The sequence below is a fragment of the Bactrocera latifrons genome, unplaced genomic scaffold, assembly GCF_001853355.1.
Source record: "Bactrocera latifrons isolate USDA-ARS-PBARC rearing strain unplaced genomic scaffold, ASM185335v1 scaffold_147, whole genome shotgun sequence".
NCBI lineage: Eukaryota > Metazoa > Arthropoda > Insecta > Diptera > Tephritidae > Bactrocera > Bactrocera latifrons.
The window spans coordinates 441764-467473 of NW_017534930.1; the positions used below are offsets into that span (position 1 = coordinate 441764).

Genomic DNA, 25710 nt, shown 5'->3' on the forward strand with positions numbered 1-25710 from the left:
ATAATGAAAAGATATATTTAGAACAATGCCAAATAAAAATTTTCGCATTTGGAGTGATGACATGCCATTACATCCTCAAAAAGTCACCATTTGGTCTACTTTACGAGCAAAGGGAATCATTGATCGATATTTTTTCAAAAATGTAGCTGGCCATAATGTTAATGGGGAGCGCTATACAGCCATAATTTATAACTTTTTCGTGCCTGACTAAGAGGATGTTAATGTGGAGGACCTTTGATTCCAAGAAGATGGCGCTACCAACGAAAACAATCAATTTTTTTGAAGAAAACTTTTGATGAGCGTGTTATCTCGACTTGTGTGTGAGATTTAACACCGCTGAACTAATTTTTGTGGGCTTATCTGAAGCAGCGACTTTCCTCTCATCGAAGGTGCATTTGATAATGCGTACCACGCAAATGCCATCAACTCACTGGACAAAAGGAATGTGGCGGCTCCAGTATGCAGAAGGATAGAGGCTGTACTGAATTAGCCTAGCTCTCGGATTTTGTTCGGTTCACCTCTACTATGAGCAGCTTGAGTTGCTCACAAGCAATCGTATTGGGTTTGGTGCCAGGTCATAATTGCACGAGATATCAGAGGGATGGTGCTATAAATTGGATTTAATATCAACTCGCCAAAAACAACCGTCGTCACATTTACAAAGCGAAAATTTCTTTTGAGCTTGAGGCCCCCGCTTAGCGGCAGGTAGGTGGACCCAGCTGATAGATCCTGCAAACCAAGTATCATCATGATCGTAACGACTGTTGTCACTTTTGGAGCGGTTGCTTGGACATCGAGGGCATCACAGTTTCCGGTAGACCTTCAACTATCAAAGCTGCAAAGACTCGTCTGCATTTGCGCTTCAGGGCAATGCCTACTTGCCCAACTGCAACACTTGAATTCAAGTGCTGGAACTCACAACGCTGCATTTATTTTGGCAATGGGAAGATAATGTCGTCTCTACAAATGAAGACCTTAATGAAAGACAAACCACTATCCCTTCTTCCAAAAGAAGGCGTTACGAAGAGCATAAACTTCACAAAGAGGTTTAATGTTACTCTCAGCAGCAAGAGGGAGTGGGGTGATTCCACGCGCGACCTATTACTGAGGAGCTGAACAATCCAGTGATACACTGATGGCTTGGAAATATCGGAAGCAATTACAGCAGGCATTGCGGAACTGGATACCAAAATATCCATAGTAATGTGATATTTTCCGCACATATTTAAAGCAGAAACTTTTGCTATAAGTTAGTGAGCAGAAGTCTTCAACGCAACCACCATATCACTATACTCAGCGATTATCAAGCGGCACTAAAATCGATTTCACTTATGCAGTAAAATCGCCATTAGGAGAGGAGTGTATGGGAAAGATGAACCGCTTATCAGTTTGTAACAGTGTACACCTGATCTAGGTGCCGGGCATATAGGGGTAGCCAGCAATGAGCTGGCTGACGAACTAGCCCGCTTTGCGGCGGCTTTCAGGATGATGGGGCCAGAAAAATGCATTGCGGTGGGGTTTCACACCAGAAACGATTTGCTTCGCAAATGTTAGAGAGCTGGGAACGAATGTGGCAACAGGCAACAGGAATGCGCCACGCCAAGTTACCATTGGGATGGTAAAACCTAGAAAAGTTTAAAGATAAAAGGTACCTTTCAAAGTAAACAGAATTTCTTGAATCGAGCGCGCCCTGGTGGCGCCATCTATATGTCGACTGGTGCGTTAGAATCTGCTATCTTTATCGATTGTCCAGTGAGACAAATTCACGACATTTCATTGATTTGAAGTGAATTTATTGCGTTTTAAGTGTCAGTATGTTTGGGTTATCGGTGCAAAAATGAGCTTCGAACAAAGAGCCAACATTAAATTTTGTTTTAAAATTGGTAAAACTTTTACCGAAACGTTTCAATTGATGAAACAAGTTTATGACGATGATTGCCTATCCCGTTGCAGAGTGTACGAGTGCGTGAATTCATCAAAAATTTACCGAAATCATCATTGAAATTCATGGAAATGGAATAGAACAAATCCAAAACATCGATTTACCGTATTTTGACCCAACATTTGGGCTTATGGTTTGTTCCGCACAAATTGACTGACGACTAAAAATAGATTAAAATCCAACGAAAGATGATTATTTGATCAAAAATCACATTTTAACCATTAACCACTCCCCGTATTCACCTGATATGACACCGTGCGACTTCTTCCTTTTCTGAAGAATGCATTTTCCTATAAAAGGAAAGCGTTATGCAGACGTAAAAGTCATTCAAAAGGCTTGCGCCGGCATATTGGCGGCCATACCGGCCAACGAGCTAAAACACTCGTTCCACATGTTTTTACACCGTGCAAAAAGCTATATGGAGCAAAAGGAGAATATTTTGAATAAAATAAATTGTCTTTGCCACCATATGTTATGTTTTGTTTTTAAGTCCTGTTTACTTTGGAACACACCTTGTATGATCAACCCTCACCAAGGCAAATTCCGTCTTCATGCCACGCTTTATACTGTGCATTGCAGGCTCAAGAATCATGGGCATAGTCTCTTGCGCACACTGCCGGTTTTGTGGAACCGGGAACTACAGAACAACTGATTTTAAATTGTACAGTTATGTATAGAAACAGACTCAAGGCTCAGAATCCATCTAGGTGGACAGGGATCACATCATCTCCAGCGCGCCCAGCAAGTTCTTAGAATTATTCAGAGTGCTGGACCTTTATATAGGAGAGGGCACAATAGACTATAGGCCGCAGTGCAAAACCCCAATTATTTTCTATATATTATAATTATCTTTGTTACGCAACTTGTCTAAGCAGTAACTTCGACATGATTGACGCTTTGCAAGAAAATATTCGACGCGTATAGTTGCCATATGATTCTAATTGCTGCACCTCTTGTCGACCAATTGCTTGAAATCATTTCTAAAGGCAAGCCCTTATTTTATATTAAAGCCAAATTATTGGTCAGAATACTAAATTGTATAAATTTTAAGTCATCTTGAAAACCATATGTCTGAAAAAACAACCTTCAACACGTAAAGTTAATAATTGGTATAAGCTCAGCTAGATGATAGTTGTAAAATAAGTACTATGTGAAAATCAGCACCAATCAGTTACCGCTATTTAGTCTATATTAAAGCTTAGTAGTGTTTTCTGGAATATTTGTGTATGCATTTAAAAATATTTTGGTTTTAAGCCTTAATAAAGTAGGTTTTATTTTCTGAAGGCAAACTTAGAGATTTAATTGGGTAACTGCTCATAAACTCCAAAAAATTATTACCTTGCTAAATCTAAAATAAATATTAGCATCGTAGATAGCTTATACAATGTGAACATTTAAAATTTATTTTGTGAGTATCGCTTATGGCATAATTCTCTTTATCCTACATATTTTGTGACCTTAAGGTCACGTCCACTTTTGTATATTTTGATGAACGAATTTTCTTTTAATAGTCTCCATTGACAGTTTCCAGTGTATTTTGCATACAAGAAAATGTAAAAAGACACCGCAGTTCTGCTAACAACCTGCTGCATATGTTCACCAATATTTGTACAGAGTACTTGAGCATCTGCGCACCAGTTCCACTTTGTTTTGCCGCGTCGCAACCATTAATATGTTATTCAATAATTTCGTGATTGAAATTTTTGGTCGACACTTTTATTAAATTTCGTGTGCAGCGTATGAAAATGCTTCAAAGTGGCGCACAACAACGTGCTCGCATAATTAAATAACGGCAAATTTACGATGCTTCACATTTGTATGCACGAATATGTATGCAATGTAGTTTACGAAAGAGTGTACGGAGGTACGAAGAAGGAAAGTAAAGCAGATTTCACTGCCGACTGGTATTTTGTTTCTGTTTTCCTCAAGTTTAATGAAAATTCTCAATTTTTCTACGCTTTGCTACCAGCGCTCGCCTTTGGTTGAGTAGCTTGAATAATATCCTTTTGGTATTTCTTTAATTATAACGCAAAATGCAGAAACTTCTTTTTATTTTAAAGAAAAAAAAAGCAGAACAAGTGAAAGCAAAATTCTGTGCTAGAAAAATCTTTTCAAATGGCTGCGCTGGCGCTGGAGAGAGCGCAAACGTGTAAATACAAAAAGCAAAGACGGATTATCCTTTGGGAAAAACTGACGCTGGCATTTAATGAAGCTACCGAAAAGCATTACAAAACTGCCGAAGTGCTAAATGGAAAGATAATTTTGAACGCAATACCCGAAACAGCTTTAGGGGTATAAATGAAATCAACCAGGCATAGTGTTCTTGCAATTTTTGAAAATTTAAGAATAATTCAGCGTTTTTGCGATTTGCAGTTGAGCGGATATTGTAGAAAAATTTGCATAAACTCCTACCCTGTATCATCATTTTACATAAATCGATGCTCCATCCTCATAATTTATAGATTTCCGCTGACTAATGGTTTGAATTTTGCTTTGAAGTATGAAGCTAGTCAATTTCTTTACCAAATTTGAGTTTGCTTTAACAAGTTTTGCGCTTTTCAAGTTTGCGATCTCCATCTTTCGATAACCGATATGGTATATTACTTACTTTACTGGCAACAAAAATATTCTATACTTTATTTATAAATATCCTTTAACCCATGTGTACTTAATTTCGTATTAATTTTCGTACCTGAACATTATCGCATTCACTCCATATTTTCAGGCGCGGCTCAAATTTCTTTTCCTTTTCGCTAGTGCTAGGCGGTGGCTTGCTGCCGATTCCCGTGTCTTGTGTGGATATCCAGACTAAATTTCCTTTTGATTGTCTCACCAGAATCATTGCATGTTTGCCATGAGGCACCTCATGCTGCAAAGAAAGTCAAACATAATAATGGCATTAATTTTTTTTATTAGATGGCAACACTGTTGTAACATTTAAGAGAAATATTTTCGATAAATATTTCATTAATTAATTAATGTTTTTTTTTTAATTTGGCTGCAGTCAAGCTATTGCACTTTTCACAAGTAAAAAGTTTTCCTTTCAAAGCCTTGATGTTTATCATTCAGTTCATATGGCCTCTATACGCTACCAGAACTGGAAAATTTGTTCAAATATTTGTATCATATTTTGTTTTACTAAATTTCGTGAGGATATTTTGGCAAATAGAAAATTTTTGAAAAATTTGTTATTGTCCGTTCAGTTTGTTTGATAGCTATGTGCAATAGAGTTCCGATCTAAAAAAAATTTGTTCGGAGATTATAACGACACTTTGGGCAATTAGCAGTGCTTCGCGTAGATACCTAGTTAAATAAAAAAGTTCCCCATACAAGAAGTTGATTCTCATCGTTATATGACAGCTATATACCATAATGATCCGATATCAAGGGTTACGACAAATGAGCAGCTTCTTGGGGAGTAAATGATGTCTGCAAATTTTCAGAACGATATTTCGAAAACTTAATAATTGATTCGAATATATGAGGACAGAGTGCCATGGTTCAACTCAGCTCATAATGATGATCATTTATACAATGTGACAAGAAAGTGCCCCGAAATTTTAAACAAATAGCAAATATGTATTCAATATCAATATTTATTTAGTCGCCTTCAAAGTAATCCCCACCAGATATAATGCACACTTGAAATGGCCTTCAGCTCCTTCAGCGAATTTTCATTTATCTTTTCGATCAACTAAAAAAGGGGTTCCACGGAGCTACAATTTCAGTTTGGGGAAGAAGAAGAAATCACATGAAGCCAAATCTGGTGACTACGGTCTTCGATCAATGGTATTCATTGCGTTTTGGCTTTAAATGCGATCACAATCGTAACTCAACGCGATGGTGCTTTATTATCGTGCAAATACTATGAATTATTATTCCACAATTTCGGCTGTTTTTTTTATAGATCACGCACTGCTTATTGACCATCTGTCCCTCCGCAACAATTTCATGATGCACCAAATCACGAATGATTTTTTCGTTTCGGCTCGGTTTTTTCCCTCTATTCCGATGATTGTTCACTGGTTTGCATGTCAAACTGATAATCCCATCTCTTATCGACAGTTATAATGTCCTCCATGAATGTGGGATCGGAATACGCACGATCAAGTATGATTTGTACCCTTTTTGAAAAAAATAATTCCTTTTAGGAGGTCGAAGGACGACGAAGCATGTCTTCAATGATCTCTCGATCGTCTCTTAGGCTTGCGTTTTTTGATAAAACTGAATAATTTTAAGGTTTTTGGAACTTTTTAAGCGATGTCGCTTGGGAAGGTCGAGCAGCTTCAGTTCTTCCATTTTGTACGATTTCAAATCAAGATCTCGACGTAGAATGCGCCAAATCGTTCCATACGTCAGTCCGAGTTGCTGCGAACGGTGCCAAATCGACTCTCAACGGTCTTCGTGTACACTTTCAGCTACGGCAGCTATATTTTCTTCACTGCGTGCTGGACGTGGTTTGTTTGGTCGAATATTATTCAATAATGAACGCGGGATCTCTTTAAGCATTGTTTAGGAGTAAGCCTTTCAAATGCCAAATAATACCGAACAAAAATAACATGACAGCTTGACACGACTGAGACTAGTGCCTCCACATGGTTCGCACTATATTTGTGAAAGCTATTATATATATTATCTTCCGTGCAACCAATGTTGTTTATTTTTTTAAATAAAAGTTAATATTGAAATTGAGCAATCTATTATATTTTATCAGGCGTTTTTAAGGCTTTCGCAAAAAGTAGAAATTTTACTAAATTAATGGTTTACTACAAAGGAATATGTATATTTATAATTTAAATAAATTTGAATATTTCAATACACACAATAGACATGATTGCCATTTCCTAGAGGGAGTTACTGATTGGTAAGTTCACACACACATACAAAAACACATTTGGTTTCCCACGACCAAAAAGAATCTTGTCATAAATCACGCAATGATTCCAACACACTCTTGTACCCATACGAAAAAGCGAGTAGTCGTATGTAAGTTTCTCAATAATCAGCAGAAAATTCTTTTGGTGGAATTTCAATTTATTTTACTCAATAAATAAATAAATAAATTATCACAGCAAAACTCCGACACTGTTCAATACAAACTAACCATATATTTTGGTCGTGTTAGCGCGTAGCAGAAAAACCATTTATCTCTAAATGATAGCTGAGCTTTTTCCAAACTGTACGACTTCATTTGTGCACCTGAAAGGTTATTTGCTTTGTTCAAAATAAGTTCACAATTGAAATTCGCGTAAATACAGTGTTCCATAGATAAATATGCCATGTTCATGTGCGCTTTTTGTGTAAATAATTTGCCAGTTTTTGGTTATAAGGTTTGGCAACTTTAATAAGGATATCCATACATTTATTAAAGCAATACTGTAACGTGGCTCTTTAACTGTGCAAAATAGTGCAGTGGTATTAACAGTCCCTTAATGCTCTTGCTATTTATGTGCATACATTTGTAGCGGAAAGGAGAAACAGAGAATCGCCGTGAAATCATAAATGCCTGATAGATGCTTCGGCCAACACAGAATCGTCTAAGCGCACTGATTTGCAGCGAGGCGGGCATTTCAGCAATGCGATTCGATAGTCCAAGTGCTGACTGCAATATAAATAGTTTCGTGTGCTTCGAAAGCAATTCGTAATCAGCGTGTGATTTATCTGTTTTATTACTGCTGCTGTTTTTCCAATAGTTTTTGCCAGCTGTTGAACAGCGCGATTTTGCCCTTTAGCAAACTGAAAAGGCGGTGCTCGTTGGTACAAAGACGTGCGAGAGTATTGTCTTTGCGCATCACGGCAGTTTGATTCAAAGAATTTCGTGAATTATGTATAAAAAAGAAATATGACGCGCATTTATGCTGCAAACTAAAGAAATTGAACTCATATTGCAGACCTTTATTTAGTGTTACTATAACTTGAAGATAAAGTTTTTGCACTCATATGAGAAAGACCTTCTCCATATTTTTTAAATTCTTAAAATATTAATATTTTATAAACTTTTAAAAAGATTGAAAATGATTTAAAAAATCCATTGAAATATTAAATATTTTTATAAATCAAGAAAATAAGGATTAAGATCGGAAGGATTCGACCTTTCCTTCAGATGGCAAAAAGTTTGTTTCGCAATATCTTTGATTTAAATTTGTGTTTCCATTGAAATCGCGACTTGGTTACCTTAAGTCCTAATGTTGATTCAAAATCGATGGATCTCACATGATTTGTGTTACTCAAAGGCTCTTACAAGAGCTCACCAGATCTTCATAGATTGGCAAATCGTTTTGGTGCTAACCACAAATTTTTTGAGGCGGTTAATATCAGTCGCAGGTACGTCAAAGTTGTGTCTACAAAAATATTTCATTGTCAGTATTGAAAAGCTGAAGCTGAAAGTGACAAGACGGCTCCACCTCGTTTTCCTCCAAACAGATTATAGACAAATCGCTCGACAAAGTAATTAGTCGGCTATTGGATAGTGAACAATGTCAGTGAACAGTGTCAACAGTGAATACCAACAATTGAGGGAAGATTTACTTCACAAAGAAGTTCAGCCCACAATCGCACAAGAAATGGTTGCGCTTGTCGAGCTTACTCTAGGTCTATAGGTCGGGCGCTAGAATGCAAGAGCACTTCGGAAAACAAACTCGATATCAATCGACTGAAATTGGGGTATGGGTCACTAGTAATCTAGTCGGTCGGCGATCTCGCTGTGACCGGATTACCATATAAGTCTAATATGGCGAAGCTTAAAGCTATTACAAATGATATTATGCACCCTTGAAATTATGTAGCTTGGAAGAAAAATTATACAGAAGTATTTTGGGTTATCTATTTTATCACAAATACATGCATTTGATTAGCACAAATCATTCAGTGAATGCCGTGAAGCTCTCAGAAAGCTATCAGACGATCTCAATAACTTGTGTGAATCGATGTTAGAATCGTACCAACACACCTTTATTTTTTAGGTACTTGTCCGATCTAAAAACTTTTTCCAGAGATTGTACAGTTTAGTCAATGATTCAAGCCAAATTTTTTGAAAATACCTCGTCAATTAAAAAGTTTCCAATACAAAAACTTGATCGTCCAGTTTGTAGTGCTATAGCGGTCCGATATCGATGATTCAGACGAGCAGCTTCTTGGGGAAAAACGATGTTTGCAAAATTTCAGAGCGATATCTCCTAAAAGAGCGACTAGTTCGTGTATATACAATCGGGAAGACTGACGGATATGGTTAAATCGACTCATCTCGTCAGGCCGATCATTTAATATAAACTCGTATATATTTCTTAAGGTGGCCAACGCTTTCTTCTGGATCTTACAAACTTCGTGGTCAACTTAATATATCCTGTTCTGAGTATAAACACATTTTAATATTTGGTTTTGTATCGAAAAATCGAAAATGTTAAAAGAATATTAAAGAATTCGCCCACTCAATACCTTTACCTAGAACTTGAGAGCATGGTTAGGTGAATAGGTGTAGTGGTAACAGAAGTTCCAAACAGATAAACATTGAATGCGGGTGTGCATAAAAGAAAACCAGCTAAGTTATTCTAAAAATACTACCTTAAATTTATTTGACCTTGACGATCTCTATGCTACACCTTTCATCAAATTAGGTGGAAAGGTCAGTTAATGCACCTAATTTAATAACACTACCTTTGACCAATCGTGAACAAAACTGATGTTATTTTCGTTGACGAAGGTTGACCACACCGAGGAAAGTTAATGATATACTTATCAGAGGGAAGGCCTACATAAATGAACTGAAAAGTATAAGAAAAAGCAACAACAAAAGTTACTTTTAATGACTAAATCGTTGTTGGAAATTTAAGAATGTTGCGCTAATGTACTTGTTGTTTTTCATACAAAGTACACCCATACAAACCGACCAACTCTTGTGTGGACAAGGACATGACAGGCAACTTAATCAAATAAAATGAAGAGGCAATTTGAGGAGCGAAATGACATCAAAATGATAGATGATAACAGCGAGTAGATGCGGAATAATGTTGCGCTTTGAAAGGCTCTCATTGAATTGACAGTAAAAGAAACATGATAAATTTGAAAAGGAAAATGTAAAATGAAGAAAATTACAATGAAATGTAATTAAAATGCTAAAAAGCGGAGGAGAAGTAAAATGAGAGTGGAGGCTAACTAGAAAGCTTTGTACATTCCACTTCTTTAAAGCTTTCAACTATGGGAGAGATTTATATAAAACATGTGCAGGTATAGTAGACAAGTAAAAGTAATGGTCTATACAGTTTCAAAAGAAATATTATAAAGTTGTTTGTGGTTATTTTTAAAGCGAGTGGCGTTCTTATTGGTGGTTGAGAGCTGGTAAGGAAGGGCGCCTCTGCTGAGGAGTTAATAACAAAAAATGCCGAAACACGGATTTCTAAATGGAAAACTTTGCACCTTTTCCTCGCAGAATACTTAAAATTGTAAGGAGTAGTTCGACCAGTCACACATTGAAGAAAATAGGGAATATTTTGACTATAATCCAGCTTTGGTATTATGATATATCCTTGCCAGAAATAGAGGCAATCTAAACTTCATTAAGAAACCTTAGAGATTGTCCAATATATATAAGGTTTGTCCGGAAAGGACTGATTTTCTTTCGCCATGACTGTACCGAGAGCGTGGTGCGCGCACTAGACTAGATTTGGTAGAGAGGCTAACGAATGAGCGGCTGGTCAGTTGTCTCCGAGCACCTGGAGATATGAGTACTAGGGAAAATACAACCCTGATTTCATTAAATTTCGGCACTGCTATTAGAAAGCAGTCCCCTATGATTTTCATTAAGATTTCTTACATATTGTCCAATAGATGTGGTATAAATACAGAGGCCCCTCGAAAATATTTATATTGGCTATCGAGGTGAGGAACCTACCCACATAGCGCCCACTTCCAGAAAGGTTCTAGACATAGAAAACTGAAGGGTGTTAAGCACACCGTCGTTCTTTGACCATAGGTACATTAACTCCTCCATTTCATTGGAAGCAAATATCAGAAATGAAGTCAGGAGAAATCCCAGGAACACAATTTGGGATCTCTACAGCCAGGTACTACACGGCAAAAGACTTCGACCGTATATAACTCACTTGAAGAGCTTGAAAAAAGCGTGATTGTATTTACGGATGCCTTAAATACAGCTCTTTATTACGCACGTTGCGACTTAAGGATAAAAAAAAAAAAAGGGCCCCTTTGATGAAACAAGGAGTTTGAATCGTGCAGACCCAAAGTACGCGAATGTTTCAATTGGGCCAAGCTAACAGAAAGCGATGATTGTTGGCTCGAATATAAAGATCGCCTAAGGGACTACAAGAATTTGGTGCGCAAGACTAAACGAAAATTCTGGATTTCAAAAGACCCACGAGATGGCAAGACTTAAGAAACCGGTCTAATTCACAAAAGTAGTGGAGAGTGGGCGGACAACTTCTAGGACTCATTAAGCATGCAATTTCCAGGTTGTAAGGACGCGGTAAGTACTAGATTCAAAGGTAGTAGCGCGGTAAATGTAATTTTTGTTCAGTATAGTCATTTCATTATGGAAAGACTTACGGCCGACTACCAAATAACTTTACACAAAGCCTCAGGAAAGTCGACTTGGTGACGTTTGCAGCAATTAGAACTGCTTATTGTACGACTTGGTATATTTTAGGACGATATATTAAATTGAAAACTTATAGCTTCCCAAGCATCATTGCTTCGTTCTATGGGCTCTTGAAAAATTAAATTCCAAGAAGTTCCGTAGTTTTCGAACCAAATTTTGTTCAGCGATCAGGCCAATTTCTGGCTCAATGGGTATGTAAACGAGCAAAATTACCGCATTTGCGAAGAAGCGCAATCTGAAAAAACTCAAGAACTGCCATTACATTTAGAGAAGCAATTTCTTGGTGTGTGGGCCGGTATAATCATTGATTCACATTTCTTCAAAAATGATGTACGTTAAGAACGTAAGCATCAATGGCGACCAATATCGCGCCATTATAACCGAATATTTGATGTCTAAAATTAAAGCTATATAGAGATATATATAAAGTCTAAAGTCTATGCGGTCAATGCCGCTTCGATTGGGGCCGTGGAGCCAAAGAGCGCGTCTGTAATTCTTCAGCTACCAGTCGAAATGCTCGAACGAGTCATTGAAAACTAAACTCAACGGATGGACTATCTGAGATACAGCCGCGATCAACAATTGAAAGAGATAATCTTCAGAAAATAAATGCAAAAGAATATTCTCTCGAATGGTATTAAACATTCCCCATTAAATTTGAAGTTTCTGTGTTTTTTCTTTAAACAAGTAGGGACCCTCGAAATGGATCTCTCTTTATATACATATGTGTAATATGTACGTATACTGCCAAGGCATCATATAGCACTGGGAGTGAGTTGCACAAGAGTCCTCCTTACTTTATAGCCACTTGTAGCGCGTTTGTTTACACTTCCATTAAATACATCCTAACTCAATAGCCATCACTTATACCTACTATATGTAAAAAGAGACAAATCTTTAGACAGATATTTTGCTTTACGGTGTCAGTTGCGAGAAAAACTCTGACGTTTACTAAACTCATTAACGCTCTACATGAACATGAGTAAACGGAGCGCATTGCTATGCCACCGCAGATACTCAACTGCGAACGAGGCGAAGGCAAAGGTGAGCTGCACTTCGGAGAAAGTAAAGAAAATGTCCTGCTAATGTGATTGTGAGCTTTGGTCGGCATTAAGTTGGAAAGGAGTCAAGCACTCGTTAAACTTTTCTTTACATGCCCATTGCGCCCATTCGTTTATTTACTCACTCATTTACTATTTGTGTTAAATACAGACAACGAACGGCCTTATAACCTTATTTTACCGACGGAAAATTTGTATGTGCGACCGTTCATGTAAGTCTGTGGGATTATAGAATCTTCTGCAAACAGCAAAAACATGACTGTCTGTGTGTTGTTCCATTTAACTCTGACCTGGTATTACTGGACTGTAAACTGAAAATAGCAGCGAACACTTGGCCATGATGCTATATTGGGCACAGCTGGATAGCACATGAGGAATATAATCCTCAATCTCATTATTTGAAAAAATTATTTGCTTTGAATCAAAATGAGCTTACAAGTAAGCCATACGAGTAAGTATTTATATAAACATTAAATGGAAGCCAAGAAATGACAAAGATATAAATATAAAATTAAGCTCTGATAAAGGTCATTAAATTTGGCACACCTGAGCGTATACGTCATCTTATAGTATATGTAGAGTGCACAAAAAGGCTCGGCTAATGCCTAGTTGTGAAGGTGCAAGGGCCCGATTCGGATAAAAGTGGTTATTTAATTTCAGAGTATTTCATTTTATTAAATTCATTACAGTATTCGCATGTTAGCAAGCCTTATCTAAAAACATTAATAATATATTGGGTAGTCGAAAAAGTCTTTTCGTATTTTGTCAATAGATGTCGTTGCAATCGTATATCTCAAGTGCTGCCAATCACATTGTGCCATGCCACATAGTGTTGGAAATTTGAGATTTTCAACTTCATTTAACTAAAAAAAATTAATTTTGGGGAAGTTGAAAAAAAGTTACAGCTCTACAAAAATCAGTGAAAATAGTGAAGAAATTCGCCATATTTGGAACTTTTTTTTTATAAAAAGGGAAAATGTCACGCAAGCCACCATTAAAATTTGTGAAGTTAACGGAGACGATGCGGTATCAGTTCGTGTAGCATAACAATGGTTCGGTCGCTTCCGTTCTGGAAATTTCGATTTAGTAGTTTCTAGTAGAAAAATGGCAAAAAGTGGTTGACCGAAACAAATGTATATCATTTATTTATTTTATAGTATAAAAAAAAAAATTAAAATTTGATTAGAGATACGAAAAAACTTTTTCGACTACCCAATATTTCAGGCCTTCATTAAAATTTCTTCTTGTATACTTCAGTTAAAATATTCTACTCGTATAGCTGCTTGCCTAAGCCTCCAAAAATATTTCCTTGCCGGCCACTAGCTTTTAGTGCCTTTTCCATTTATTTGACACTCTTGATCGTTAGTCAGAGCACCGAGTGGCGTTCATTACATTGAGTGCTTTTCGAGATTTCCGTGCTCAATTTTTCCGCTGTTTGACTTTCGCGCACCGACTCTCCTTGCCGCAGTGCGCACTTTTGTTCTTCTTTGAATGTGGTTTCTCTATGCATTTCAAGTGTTTGCTAACACGCTTTCGAGGTTTGTTCGAAAAAAAAAAAATCGAAAATGGCAAGATTTTTTCTTCGTTTTTTCTCACTGGAAGTTGTGTTTGCCATGGTAACAAAAAAAGCGCTCGAAATCCATTGAAAATGACTGTCTGAGTCGAATTAAAATAAATTTGTATGCTTCGCTTGGTGATGGCCATGCATTCGCTGCAAATTGGTTCGCTCGTCCATCGACGCTTTGTATGTGGCAATGCTGGTGCTGGAGTTCCATCACACGTTGAGAGTGATTATGTAAATCAAAATGCTTTTATAGCTTCATCAAGCTCTTGTCTTCCAATCAGAAGTACTGATTAGGAATTTCACGCTAAATTGCATGCTTAATTGCTTTAATTGAGTATATTGGATTCGGTATACGGATGTCATATTCGATTTGCAATACACACTCACCTGTCGAACGGCGTAGTAGCAGGTCAGATTACGCGGATAAATGCCAGGGAAGTTGGGCGATTGCAGGCGGCATGCTTTCCTGTCGCAATCGCTGAAAATGCGTGAACAGTATGTGCCCGGTATGAGATCGCCTGTGTGCGGAATGGAATTTGTACAATAACAATTATGTTTAATTAAATAATTTGAAATCAAAAACTAAAATTTTTTTATTGAAATTGTGCGAAAGTTTCTTACTCACCCAGATAGTACTTTGGCTCCGTGTAGTTGAGTACGTCCTTTTCCACAGCTGGCTGCAGCGAGTTCATGAAAGTTTTGTTGTTGGCATAGGCGCTGAACAAGCTGAAATCCTGGCCATAACGGTCCGAATGTGCGCCGCTGGAATTTGTGAAATCTTCGTTTGCATTTTGATTCTGAAAACTGCTGCGATTATACCACTGCCGTAGTTCTGTAAAGGCAGTACGTGGGACATGAAATGAGTAAGGAATTCGATAAAGCTAGCTAGAAAAACTGTTCGTGTCATATACATACAACAAGCTCATATACATACACGAACAGTTCCTCGCACTTAATCGTTATTTAATGCAAATTCTTAATACTTCTTTTCTACGTAAACAATTTAGTATTTAAGCCGAATTCTATTTTGGACGCCACTCCTTGGGGAATGAAATCAATTTGGCAAACGCTGCGAGATTTTATCAGTTGGCAAAGTGTTTTACGCCCATAGCACATTGCCTGCTCTTCCATATTAAGTATGCGTTTAATAAATTGTTGTGAGTGTATGTTTGTGTAATTAAGTGAAGCTTTTTTATCTGAAATATCAGACCATTCTTTGTTAAAAATTTTTATTAACAAAAATTGAGAATGTTTCTAGTAGAAAATGCAGCTGATAAAGTTTTCACAAATAATGGGTGTGTAGTTTTGTTCATTTAACGGTTGTGTGTAGTAAGCAAAACTAATTGGCATATAGTGCTCAAAACTGCCTCTGAACGAAAACGTATACAGTGTCATAAGTAAACTTACGATGTGCAGACTTAGCCAAAGTCATCTGTGGTTAGAAAATTGTGAAAAAGTTGGCGGGACATGTACCTTAAAATGTTTAATATACATATCTCTGGAGCCGTTCAAGTTAAATTGACTACGTCGCTCAAGACAAATATTTTCGATATAGTCTCCTGAAAATGGGTGTAATCAGATATAAATCGGGCCCTTCAAATCACGGTTATGCTGAAAACTTCTAAAGTTGCAATAACTAATTGAAAAAAAGAGCCATTAGCATTAAATTTCATAAATAAGTTGCAGAAAGGGTTTCATAGGAGAAGGTATTAATAATGGAATTTGGGCTTGACACATTCTATTTTGGGTAAAATCTCCTATCTTAGTACCTACTCGACAAGCTTCAACCAAATTCAGTATCTAACATACGAGGTGTGATCAAAAAGTATCGCGAATTTTGTGTTTTTTCAAAAATTATTTCTTTATTAATGAATATCTATTTCGTCCCCTTCAAAGTAGTCCCTATGAGATATTATACACTTGTGCCGACGGTTTTTCCAATCTTCGAAGCACTTCAAAAAATCATTTTTTTTTATCTTCTTCAGCTTCTCCTTCGATTCCGTCTTTATCTCGTCAAGAGAAGCGTAACGTCGTCCTTTCATGGGCCTCTTCAGTTTAGGGAACAAGAAAAAGTCACAGGGGGCCAGATCTGGGAAATACGGTGGCTGCGGCATCATTAATGTGTTGCAAAAGCCAATTTTTGTCACATCTTCTCGGCCTTCTGAGAACATTTTGTACCACCGATAAACGTTGCTTCGGTCCAAGGTAGCTTCTCCGTATGCCACAGTCAACATTCGGAATTCATCCGTGCACTTAATTTAGTTTTTTACACAAAATTTGATACAGGTTCTTTGATCCATTTTTTTGAATAGGTAAAAATCGAAGACGATCCAAAACACGTGCAAGCAAAGCAGCTGTCAACAATTAAATGAACATTCAAAATGGCTGAGCTTGTCGGCATAAGTGAGAGACATGAGTACCAACATAACGCCACAAAAAATTCGAAATTCGAAATTCGAATATACGTAACCCGCAAAAATTCAAAATTTGCGATACTTTCTGAACACCTCGTATTCCTGGCATTTTTATATAACGGTGTGACAATAGGTGAAATTTGAACACAGCCGCTCCTCCTTCCCGTATAATAAAATTTTAAATTCCGTACGATTCTTCCGCTTTACAGTACACAAATCAAGCACCAATGAATATATTGAGATAAAACTTTGCATAAATAATGATTTTGTAACCTGCTATTTCAAATGTGAAGTGGGTCATAATCACATCATAGTTATTCAAGCCGAATATATGGACCTCAGTGCCAGTGTCACAAATATATGTATAAAGATTTTCGTTGAAATCGAAAATTAACACTATCCCTAGTCCCTATATACCCAGTACAAATATTTTTAACTTCCGGTTGCCTTTATAACATATTGCTCAATATGTAAGATAAACTATCAAAATTAAGCGAACATATAATATAATAAGTAAGGGAGGGCTAAGTTCTGTTAAAACTGAATATTTTATCCTCTTGTAACTTGCCAGGATTAAAGTCTAAGGGGAGTTGTCACCAATTTTATTCATTCTAAGCACAAATATGTACCGTTATAAGGAAAACATGTTCTCTCAATTTTATTCAGATAACTCACATATTGGCCGATATAGGCGGTTAAAGTCACCTTGAAGTTTGAAAATCGTTATACAAGTTGGTTTCCTAAGTAAACAGGATTTTGAAAAAAAAAGGGAACAAATGGTTTTTTCGCCAAAAGCAATTTATTTTATTGAAAATAATCTCCATCTGCTTCAATACAGCTTTTTGCAGGGTTCAAAAGCATTCGAACGAGTGTTTTAGCTCGTTGGTCGATATGGGCAAATGCATTTTTTCGAAAATGAGGAAGTCGTTCGGTGCCATATCAGGTGAATACGGGAAGTGGTTAATGGTTAAAATGTGATTTTTGGCCAAATAATCGTCCCTCGAATGTTGGACTCTGAGCAATTTTTGGGCGTCAGTCAATTTGTGCGGAACAAATCGTGTATACACTTTCCTAAGCCCTAATGTTCGGTCAAAATGCGATAAACCGATGTTTTGGAGATGTTCAATTCTATTTCCATGAATTTCAATGATGATTTCGGCTGATTTTTGATGAATTCACGCACAGTTTCAATGGAATTTCCGGAATTTTGATTGGCCCATATGTTTATCGTCACTTATGTTTTCACGACCACTTTCAAAATGTTGAAACCAGTCGTACACTCTGCTCGGGATAGCCAATCATAGCCATAAACTTGTTTCATCAATTGAAACGTTTCAGTAAAAGTTCTACTAATTTTAAAACAAAATTTAATGTTGTCTCTTTACTCAAAGCTCATTTTCGAGCCAACATTACAAATCACAAACATCCTGATACTTACAGCGGATTCTAACGAACCAGTCGACATATAATGGCGCCGCCAAGGGGCGCTAGATTCAAAAACTATTTCGATATTCAACTTTTACCTAATTTTGGGATTAGACAAGAACTGGTGATGTTATCACATTGCAGATAGATCCACACTTCTGAGAGAACTTTATACTTTATATCCTGAAGAGACTAGACTAAGTTTGCCATGACGTAGATAACGCCCAAAAGGAAAAATTGGATACTCTATGACGTGTAGAGATATAACATTAAGATCAGCGTGATGACTGAGTCGATTTAGCCACATCCGTCTGTGGGTCCGTCTGTATATAAGCGAACTAGACGCTCAGTTTGTAAGTTATTGACATAAAAAAACAGCCGATATCGGGAAACTAAAGCATACAGCTGCAATGCAAGCTGAACGATCGGAATCAAGTGCTTGTATGGAAAACTTTTCCATTTGATGAGATATCTTCACGAAATTTGACAGAGATTATTATCTAAGGGGTTACATGGCTTGACGGGTTTCGAAAAATCGTTTGTGATTGTCTTATTAAATTCTACAACATCTTTAGAATTCCTAAGTTTTCAAGATCATTTGAGTAATAGTTACGGAGATACAGAACTTGTGCGCTTGAGGTTAGCTAGGTTAAGTACGCGTTTAAACGCGTTTTTCTAGAAATTGTGCTTTTGAAGTCGGTTGGCAAGATTTCTCGACTAGAAGAAGAACTACTCAACCGATCTTCATGAAATTTTATAGATCTTTGAGATAAAATTTTTAAAGACTTGGCGGAAGGATGTCTTGTTTTCGATTACAATATTTGAAAAAATAATGTCGCGAAATTTTCACTTAAATTGAAATTTGTATGCAATAACGTCTGTCAAAATTTTCAGTTGTTTTTTCTTCATCTAAGTTCTAAGTTACAGTTTTAACGAAAACACGTATTTCTCACTTTGGATAACCCTGTAAGGAGTTATCCTGCAAACACGGATACATCTTCTTCCGAGTGTTTGTTTATATTGTACGTTTGTAATGAAAAAAATTCTAATAAAATATTTAATTTTGTATCTGAGCATTTTTTTTTTTGAAATTTAGCCGTTTTTTACGCCAGGAAACCCATGTAAACTCTTGACGTAATCTCAGAAGAAATTGTTCAGATCGAATCAGTAGTGCGTATAACTGCCCTACAAACTGAAAGATCGGAATCAAGTTCTTGTAAGAATTCTTTATATTTGTGAGTATTATATTATCTTCGGTTGAAGGTTTTTCTTGCTCTTTAATTCCTAAAGATTTGGTTTTACTACTGTGATCATTTCGTCACATTTTCAAGTAATATCGCCTAATTTACCTTCGTGTAACTTCTGGCTATTCAGCAAAAACGCACACCGTTTTGACTCAATTGAGGATATAAAAGCCGAATCGAAGAACGCTCTGATGGCCATCACGACGGAGGATTTTTTCAGTGCTATGATGACTGGAAAATTCGTAAGTGCATTGCAGCGGGAGGAGACTACTTTGAAGGAGATGAAATGGATAAAATTCAACTTTAAATTTGATCACAGTTGTAAATTAAGTCAGCTTTGTATTCCGAAATGATTTATAAATTTCTATACAGTTTTCTTTAACCTCTAAGCTTCGTGTAAAATATAACCTGAGTCAACCATGTCTTGGAATGATTTTGACCCCTTTGAACCTCTTTTGACTTCGAAATGGATGTCTTAACGCTAAAGTTTTGACATTACGACACATATACGTGTAATGACTCTCAGGTTTTTCTAAACTTGCTGCCAAAATCTTTATTTCAGATATGATATCGGCAACTGTTGTTAGTGGCTTTCAAGGACTCGGCTTATTAAAATCCCCTCAAAACTTCGTCTTCGCCTAACGTTCATAGCCGACTGCATATAGTAGGGCTTATTTCCGTCGCGCATTTATGATTGTAAGACACTTTGGGTAAAAAAATAAAAAAAATGAAAAGTAAAATATTTGCTTTCCTCCCACATAAACAGGGCAAATCAACAATTTTGCTTCATTTTTGGAACTCAAGCTTAAGCGCTCTAATGCTATAATAAACTATACACACGGATAGACTTGTTACTACAAACTATGAGCATAGCAATACGAAAATATATTTATAGGAAAAATAAAACGAAATATTTTCTATGAAAAAGTTTGTCGTCCTGTTTACCAACTATCAACGCTTTTCGTTTTTGTGTAGCCCAAATATGTTGTTAAAAGTTACACATTTTAAAAGTTTCACTATTTTCAACTTTTGTTAGTTATTTGAGTATTTTTTTTTACTTTTTTCGGAGTGTGTGTGAGTGAGTGGGTACGTGATACAGTGTTTCCACAACTGAATGTATTAGGTTTATTTTAATTTTTTTGTTAATCTCAGTGTTTGCTTATTTCAAATCCATTTAACCCATAGAGACCCACGCAGCCAACCAGCGAAGTGGAGAAAAGTTCACTGGAGAAACACAGTGGAGAGGAAGCAAAACAATGCAGGAAGCGCAGACGGATGAGAAGCAGCTGAGCGTTAGTGGGTGGGTGGCCCGTTATGTTGGTGGCTGGTTGGCAACGCAGACGACAAAGTGTTCGTATTATTGCTATTGTATTTGTTGCTGTTTACCTTCGAGCTTGATGCCGCCATAGCGCGTCACTGAACTGTCCTTCGACAGAACCTTGTATCTGATGCGAAAGTCGAAATTGTAGCCGCTTTGGTCCCGCGCCAGCCTGTGACAAACGGATGTAGCGACAGTGACAGCAACAGCGTCAGTTGGGTAGTATGCCAATGGGCCGTGTAGCGTACGGGGATTTGCAGTGGCGTCGGTTCGTATGGTGGAGGCAACAATAACGTTGGCATTGTCCGTGGCGCAGATATGGAAATAAAAGAATGAAAATGGCAAAGAATTGAATGGAATTCGAAGAAAAAACAGCTTAGTTACAATAGTAAGAAAATGAATACAGGCAGATGAAAATGAAATGCAATCGAGTAACTGGTACTTCCATGCTTGTTCGGATTGTTAGCGAAAAGTTTTTAGTACGAATTAGTGTTGCGTTTGTAATTTCAATTTGTCTCATTGCAAATGATTTCAAGTATATTAAATGAAAAGAGAGAGAACGAGAAAGAGAGCGCGGTAGATGTCGCTAAAGGCTCCCGAAAAGGGATTTTAACATTAGTCGTAAAAAAGAAAAGAAAAATATCTACTTACTTATTTAATTTGATTGTGAAAATCAATGATCTGGTTTCGCTGTAGAATAACACTGGGCCCCAGGATGTGCCGCACCACATGCCGCCGATGGGAGTGCGCGCCGATTCGGCGATTTGCATGTAACCATCCGGACAACCGTCATGCAGATACGAGGTGAAGCGTCCAATTGTGAAGCTATCAAGTGTTACCTGCAAAACAAAGCATGTGAGTCAACAAAAATTGATGATGAAGGTGTGCGTAAAGTAGTTTGAGCCATTTAGGCTGAAGGGTGTACGGCTAAACCAAGCTGCCTGTATAGAACATGTAGGAAGTAGATGTGGTCCGCTTTTGCAGGCTTTTTACTGCAGCTGAGAAGAAATAAGTCTAAATAAAAATTTATTTTTAATTTATGTGACATGCAAGCATTTTCTCGACGCGTGATTCATATTCTCCATTTTTTGTAATGTACACGCAGTTAATTTTCTTCCTCTCATAAATTAACTTAAGGTATTTTTCCTCAGCTGTCATTTCGAGTCGAGCAAAACTTTTCTTATTCCAAGTCATGTGTTGGATATAGGTTAGGTTAGGTCTGATCGCTGATTTAAAGGTCGTCCTTTATGTTGGCATAAAAATAGAACTCCTATAATTCGAACTTAAAAGGGACTAAAGCGACTTGTGGCCATTAAGCATTTGCTCATCCCTTAAATTACTACGCAGTTCGGTAAGATCTCTGGAAGTGTGAGTTCCCAAGTACTTAAGACTTGATTTCGCAAACGCGGCACAATCAGGAAGGAAGGGCTGAGATAATACCACGTCTTCGTCTATGCAGCTTCTGGTAAGGTCCTCAAACCTTATAGCATAGACTCTGATATTTCAAATAGGGAGAGGATAGCCTTACTGAAAACGAAGAGCTCTCAAGGATCTTGCAAAAGTGCGTGAACCGATGTTAGCTTAGCGCTGGACAGGTTCTCGCGAAGCCCAGGCATCCAGTACACACAAACACGAGGAGTGGCGAGCACCGATCCGTTTCTATTCTACTGATAGCTGGGGTAGGGTGCCTCTCCTTTGTTGTCTTATCAGCTTCACAGTTACCAACGATTCCCCTAAAGCCTCGCATTCACACAATTATTATTACAAAGTGACTCGCTGTCCTTGATAACGAGGTTGGGCGTTTCCCAATCAGCCTTCAACGTACCGTTAGTGAGCTCAAGGCTAGTATAGTCGTTCTGATATGAGGGTGGATATTCAGAAAGTCCGAAATTGAAGTTGTTAGAGAGTTCCTGAGAATATACGCCTCCACAATCTTACCTACAAGTTTTGACCCATTCGTAAAAAAGCTCACTAGTCCTCTCCTCTAATGGCTTCTAGCCATACGCAACTTCCTCGCAGGAATGTGGGCAGAGGGGAGTCGCCAAGCTGGGCGACATGATTTCAAGGGTCTAATATAAGGATATCCAAATTATTAGCCATGGGTTCACTTAGAAACCCAGATTCCCTGAGCCTGATAGCAACTTTCGCGGCCATTCACTTTCACACCATTCATGGTTGTAGTGAACTTTAGTGTACTATATCGAGCTTCCTTGCAAGTGTGGTGTTTTCTAGGACCCTCCTTCATTTAATGGGCTTGACTATAGTATTGTAGAGACATCGGACTACTTTCGGTGAGAGGCCCCTAGTTTGCCAATGGTTTCTCTGCATTGCAGAAGACTGATAATAAGGTGTTTGAGGTTGTTGAAAAATGGATGAAAAGTTTCTTATTTATTGAAAATGCTGCAGACTTAGCATGAATAAAGGGTAGAATCGGATTAGTTGCCGACTGGGGAAATTACCCGCAGCCAGTGGCAATAATACACTGGGACGCAGCCACTTATGCCTGTGTGCGAGAACATATTGCAGTTTGTTGAAAAAGGCAAACAACTCAACGTCAGGTACGAAGGTAGTACTATGGAGTACCTAATAGTTGAGGGGCTTTCGCCGCGCCGAAACAAATAAATTCCCATTTTAGGTGTGAATAATGGCGTGTATGTTGAGTGAGTGCGAAGTGGACGTATTGCAGCATATCTGCGGCTACGCGTGCAACACTTGCACAAACAATCGGACATTGAGTGAAATATTCACCCGTTGAAGTGCAGCATTCTGGAAAATATTACATTTCCACACATATTCACACACACACATGCATGCATGTGTATGCGTGTGCCACTTGGCGTTTGCTGGGAGAGCAGCTCGTTTGTTAGCTCGGCTGGCGTTTGATGTTAACACCCATCTGTCAGTATGTTGCACGTTCGCCATTTGCAACGGAGTGGCATACTTGGTTGATGGCTGGTATCAGTGGCGCTTTAAGTGGGTTCTGCAAGTTGTGGTTTTTCACATAAGCACCTCTTTTGTTAGATGAAATTAAGTTGCTAGGATATTAAAACTTCTAATTAGAAAGACAAATTTGTTGCAAATATTACCGCCTTCCAAAGTAATGCTAGTTTAGTCGAAGAAACTTCGCAAATTTCTTTAGTCCATCGAAGTGATACAAAATTATAAGCTGGGCCCTGTTTTTTTGGTTATACAGACTACTTTTATGCCAAGACATTTCCTGCCACATTTAAGAAAAAATAATGCCCAATTATGTCGCCATACCACAATGCCCACCAAACGCCAAACTTGGGGAAGCAAAAGTAAGCCTCCTCAACTTCGCTTATGAGGTTCTATCGAACGTTTTGTGTGAAAGATTAAAGCCCACTAATTGGACCTTGTTAACTTTCGACCTGGGAAATCAACAGCTGATCAGATATTACCATGCGCCAAATCTTGGAAAAGAGCCTTGAAAAAAGAATCGACACACCAACAGGTGCTACTTCGGACTGAGTAGTAAAGTAAAGTCCTCTCTCAACGAACAAAAACCAAACTCTACAATCCACTCATCATCCCATCATCCCCGACAATATCTGATAACTCAGTGTTACAAGTTTTCGAGAGAAAGGTTCTGTGGAAGATTTATGGTCCTTTGCGCATTGGGAATGGCGAATACCGCAGTCGATGGGACGATGCGCTGTACGAGGTATACGGAGACATTGACATAGTTAAGCGAATTAAGAGACAGCGGCTACATTGGAGATTATGTCGTCCGAATGGATGAAAACAGTCCATCTTTGAAAGCAATTTACGTAGTATCCGTTGGGGGAAGCGAAGGAAGAGAAAGACCTCCACTCCGCTGAGAAGACTAGGTGGGGAAGGACCTGACTATACATTGAATCTTCAATTGCAGAAAAACAGCGTGAAGTAAGAACGATTTACGCGTTGTTGTAAACTCAGCTATAACCGGGTACAAATAAAGAAGAAAAAGCCCTCTCGGAGACAGTAGCGAACAAATGCTGCTGGAAAATATCTCCGGAAAGCACTTGCTTTCATAAAACATAAAAGTCAAGAATCATGTATTATACGAGTATGACAATAGGCTTTCATTAAAAAAAAAAAAAAAAAAAAAAGTGGGAAATGTTTTTTCTGAAATTTTTAATGCTGCTTGTTTTGTTTGTAGACACACAACACTAGTAATCTAATCATTCGCGAACTTATCATAGGAATCATAAAGTTTTGGTTCGCTTAAATGGATAAAACTGCAGAATTAGTGCTGTCTTTGGAAGACCTGCTTCAGATCGCCTTGGGAACTGAAACAATAACCGGGGTTAACACAATTGTGCTGCATAGTTTGCTCGACTTACTACTGCAGAAATTAGGATGTGAAAACGAAAAGATCTCGATAAGTGGTCATGACGCAATGGTTATTGAAAAGCTCCTGCAGGAGTCCTCCATTTCACCGCTTGCGTTTGAAAGTAACCAAATGAAGGCGATAAAACAATTTGATTGCTTGAGTCAACTAGAAATTACGGTGAAGGATTTGGAAGCACAAATAGACAAACACTTGGAAGAAGTACAGCGTGATCAGTTGGTAAGAGGCTCTAATAATTCAATTTCAAATTCGACGATTTTCGGCAGGGAACACTTTTGTTCCACCTGTGATCCAGATATGAAAGATATATGCAACTTTATTGCTGACACTAAATTCAAACATATAATTTTGGAACACACTATTTTGCCTGTATATAAGCACTTACAAGCCATGTCTAAAAAATTGGAAGACTTCGAAATTGAGTTCATGAAATGGTTGGAGTTCATGGAACAACATTTGAAAACTATTAGTCAAAAAGACTCGGTTATGATGCGTATTCTGGAAATGGATGTAGAGCTGACAATGTATCGCAATGAGTTTATGAATGCTATGGATGATTTGCAGGATATATTAGATACTAAGGTAGACCGTTGTGACGTGGTCGCATTACAAAATGTTTTTGAACAAAGAGTCGAGGTTATCGAAAAAACTATGCGCGAATATATCGCTACGGCTTTGAAAGCTAACACTACGGTATTTGCATTAGAGTCACACATATCAGACGGAAAGGTCTATGAAACTAGTCAAAATAAAACTGACATTGATCCGATATGTGATTGCC

The 25710-nt window shown here is 37.7% G+C and overlaps 1 protein-coding gene across 2 annotated transcripts in view; it reads right to left on the reverse strand.

The window, feature by feature from the left end:
• Nucleotides 1–25710, reverse strand: part of LOC108965755 — a 162806-nt gene that overhangs the window by 13872 nt on the left and 123224 nt on the right. For both annotated transcript variants that reach the window (XM_018928358.1, XM_018928357.1), the window contains exons 5-9: nucleotides 21230–21417; nucleotides 20647–20750; nucleotides 14803–15009; nucleotides 14565–14695; nucleotides 4635–4811 (exon numbers count right to left, since the gene is read on the reverse strand). In XM_018928358.1, coding sequence (XP_018783903.1) covers nucleotides 4635–4811; nucleotides 14565–14695; nucleotides 14803–15009; nucleotides 20647–20750; nucleotides 21230–21417 — 807 coding nt within the window. The remainder of the gene's footprint in view (nucleotides 1–4634; nucleotides 4812–14564; nucleotides 14696–14802; nucleotides 15010–20646; nucleotides 20751–21229; nucleotides 21418–25710) is intronic.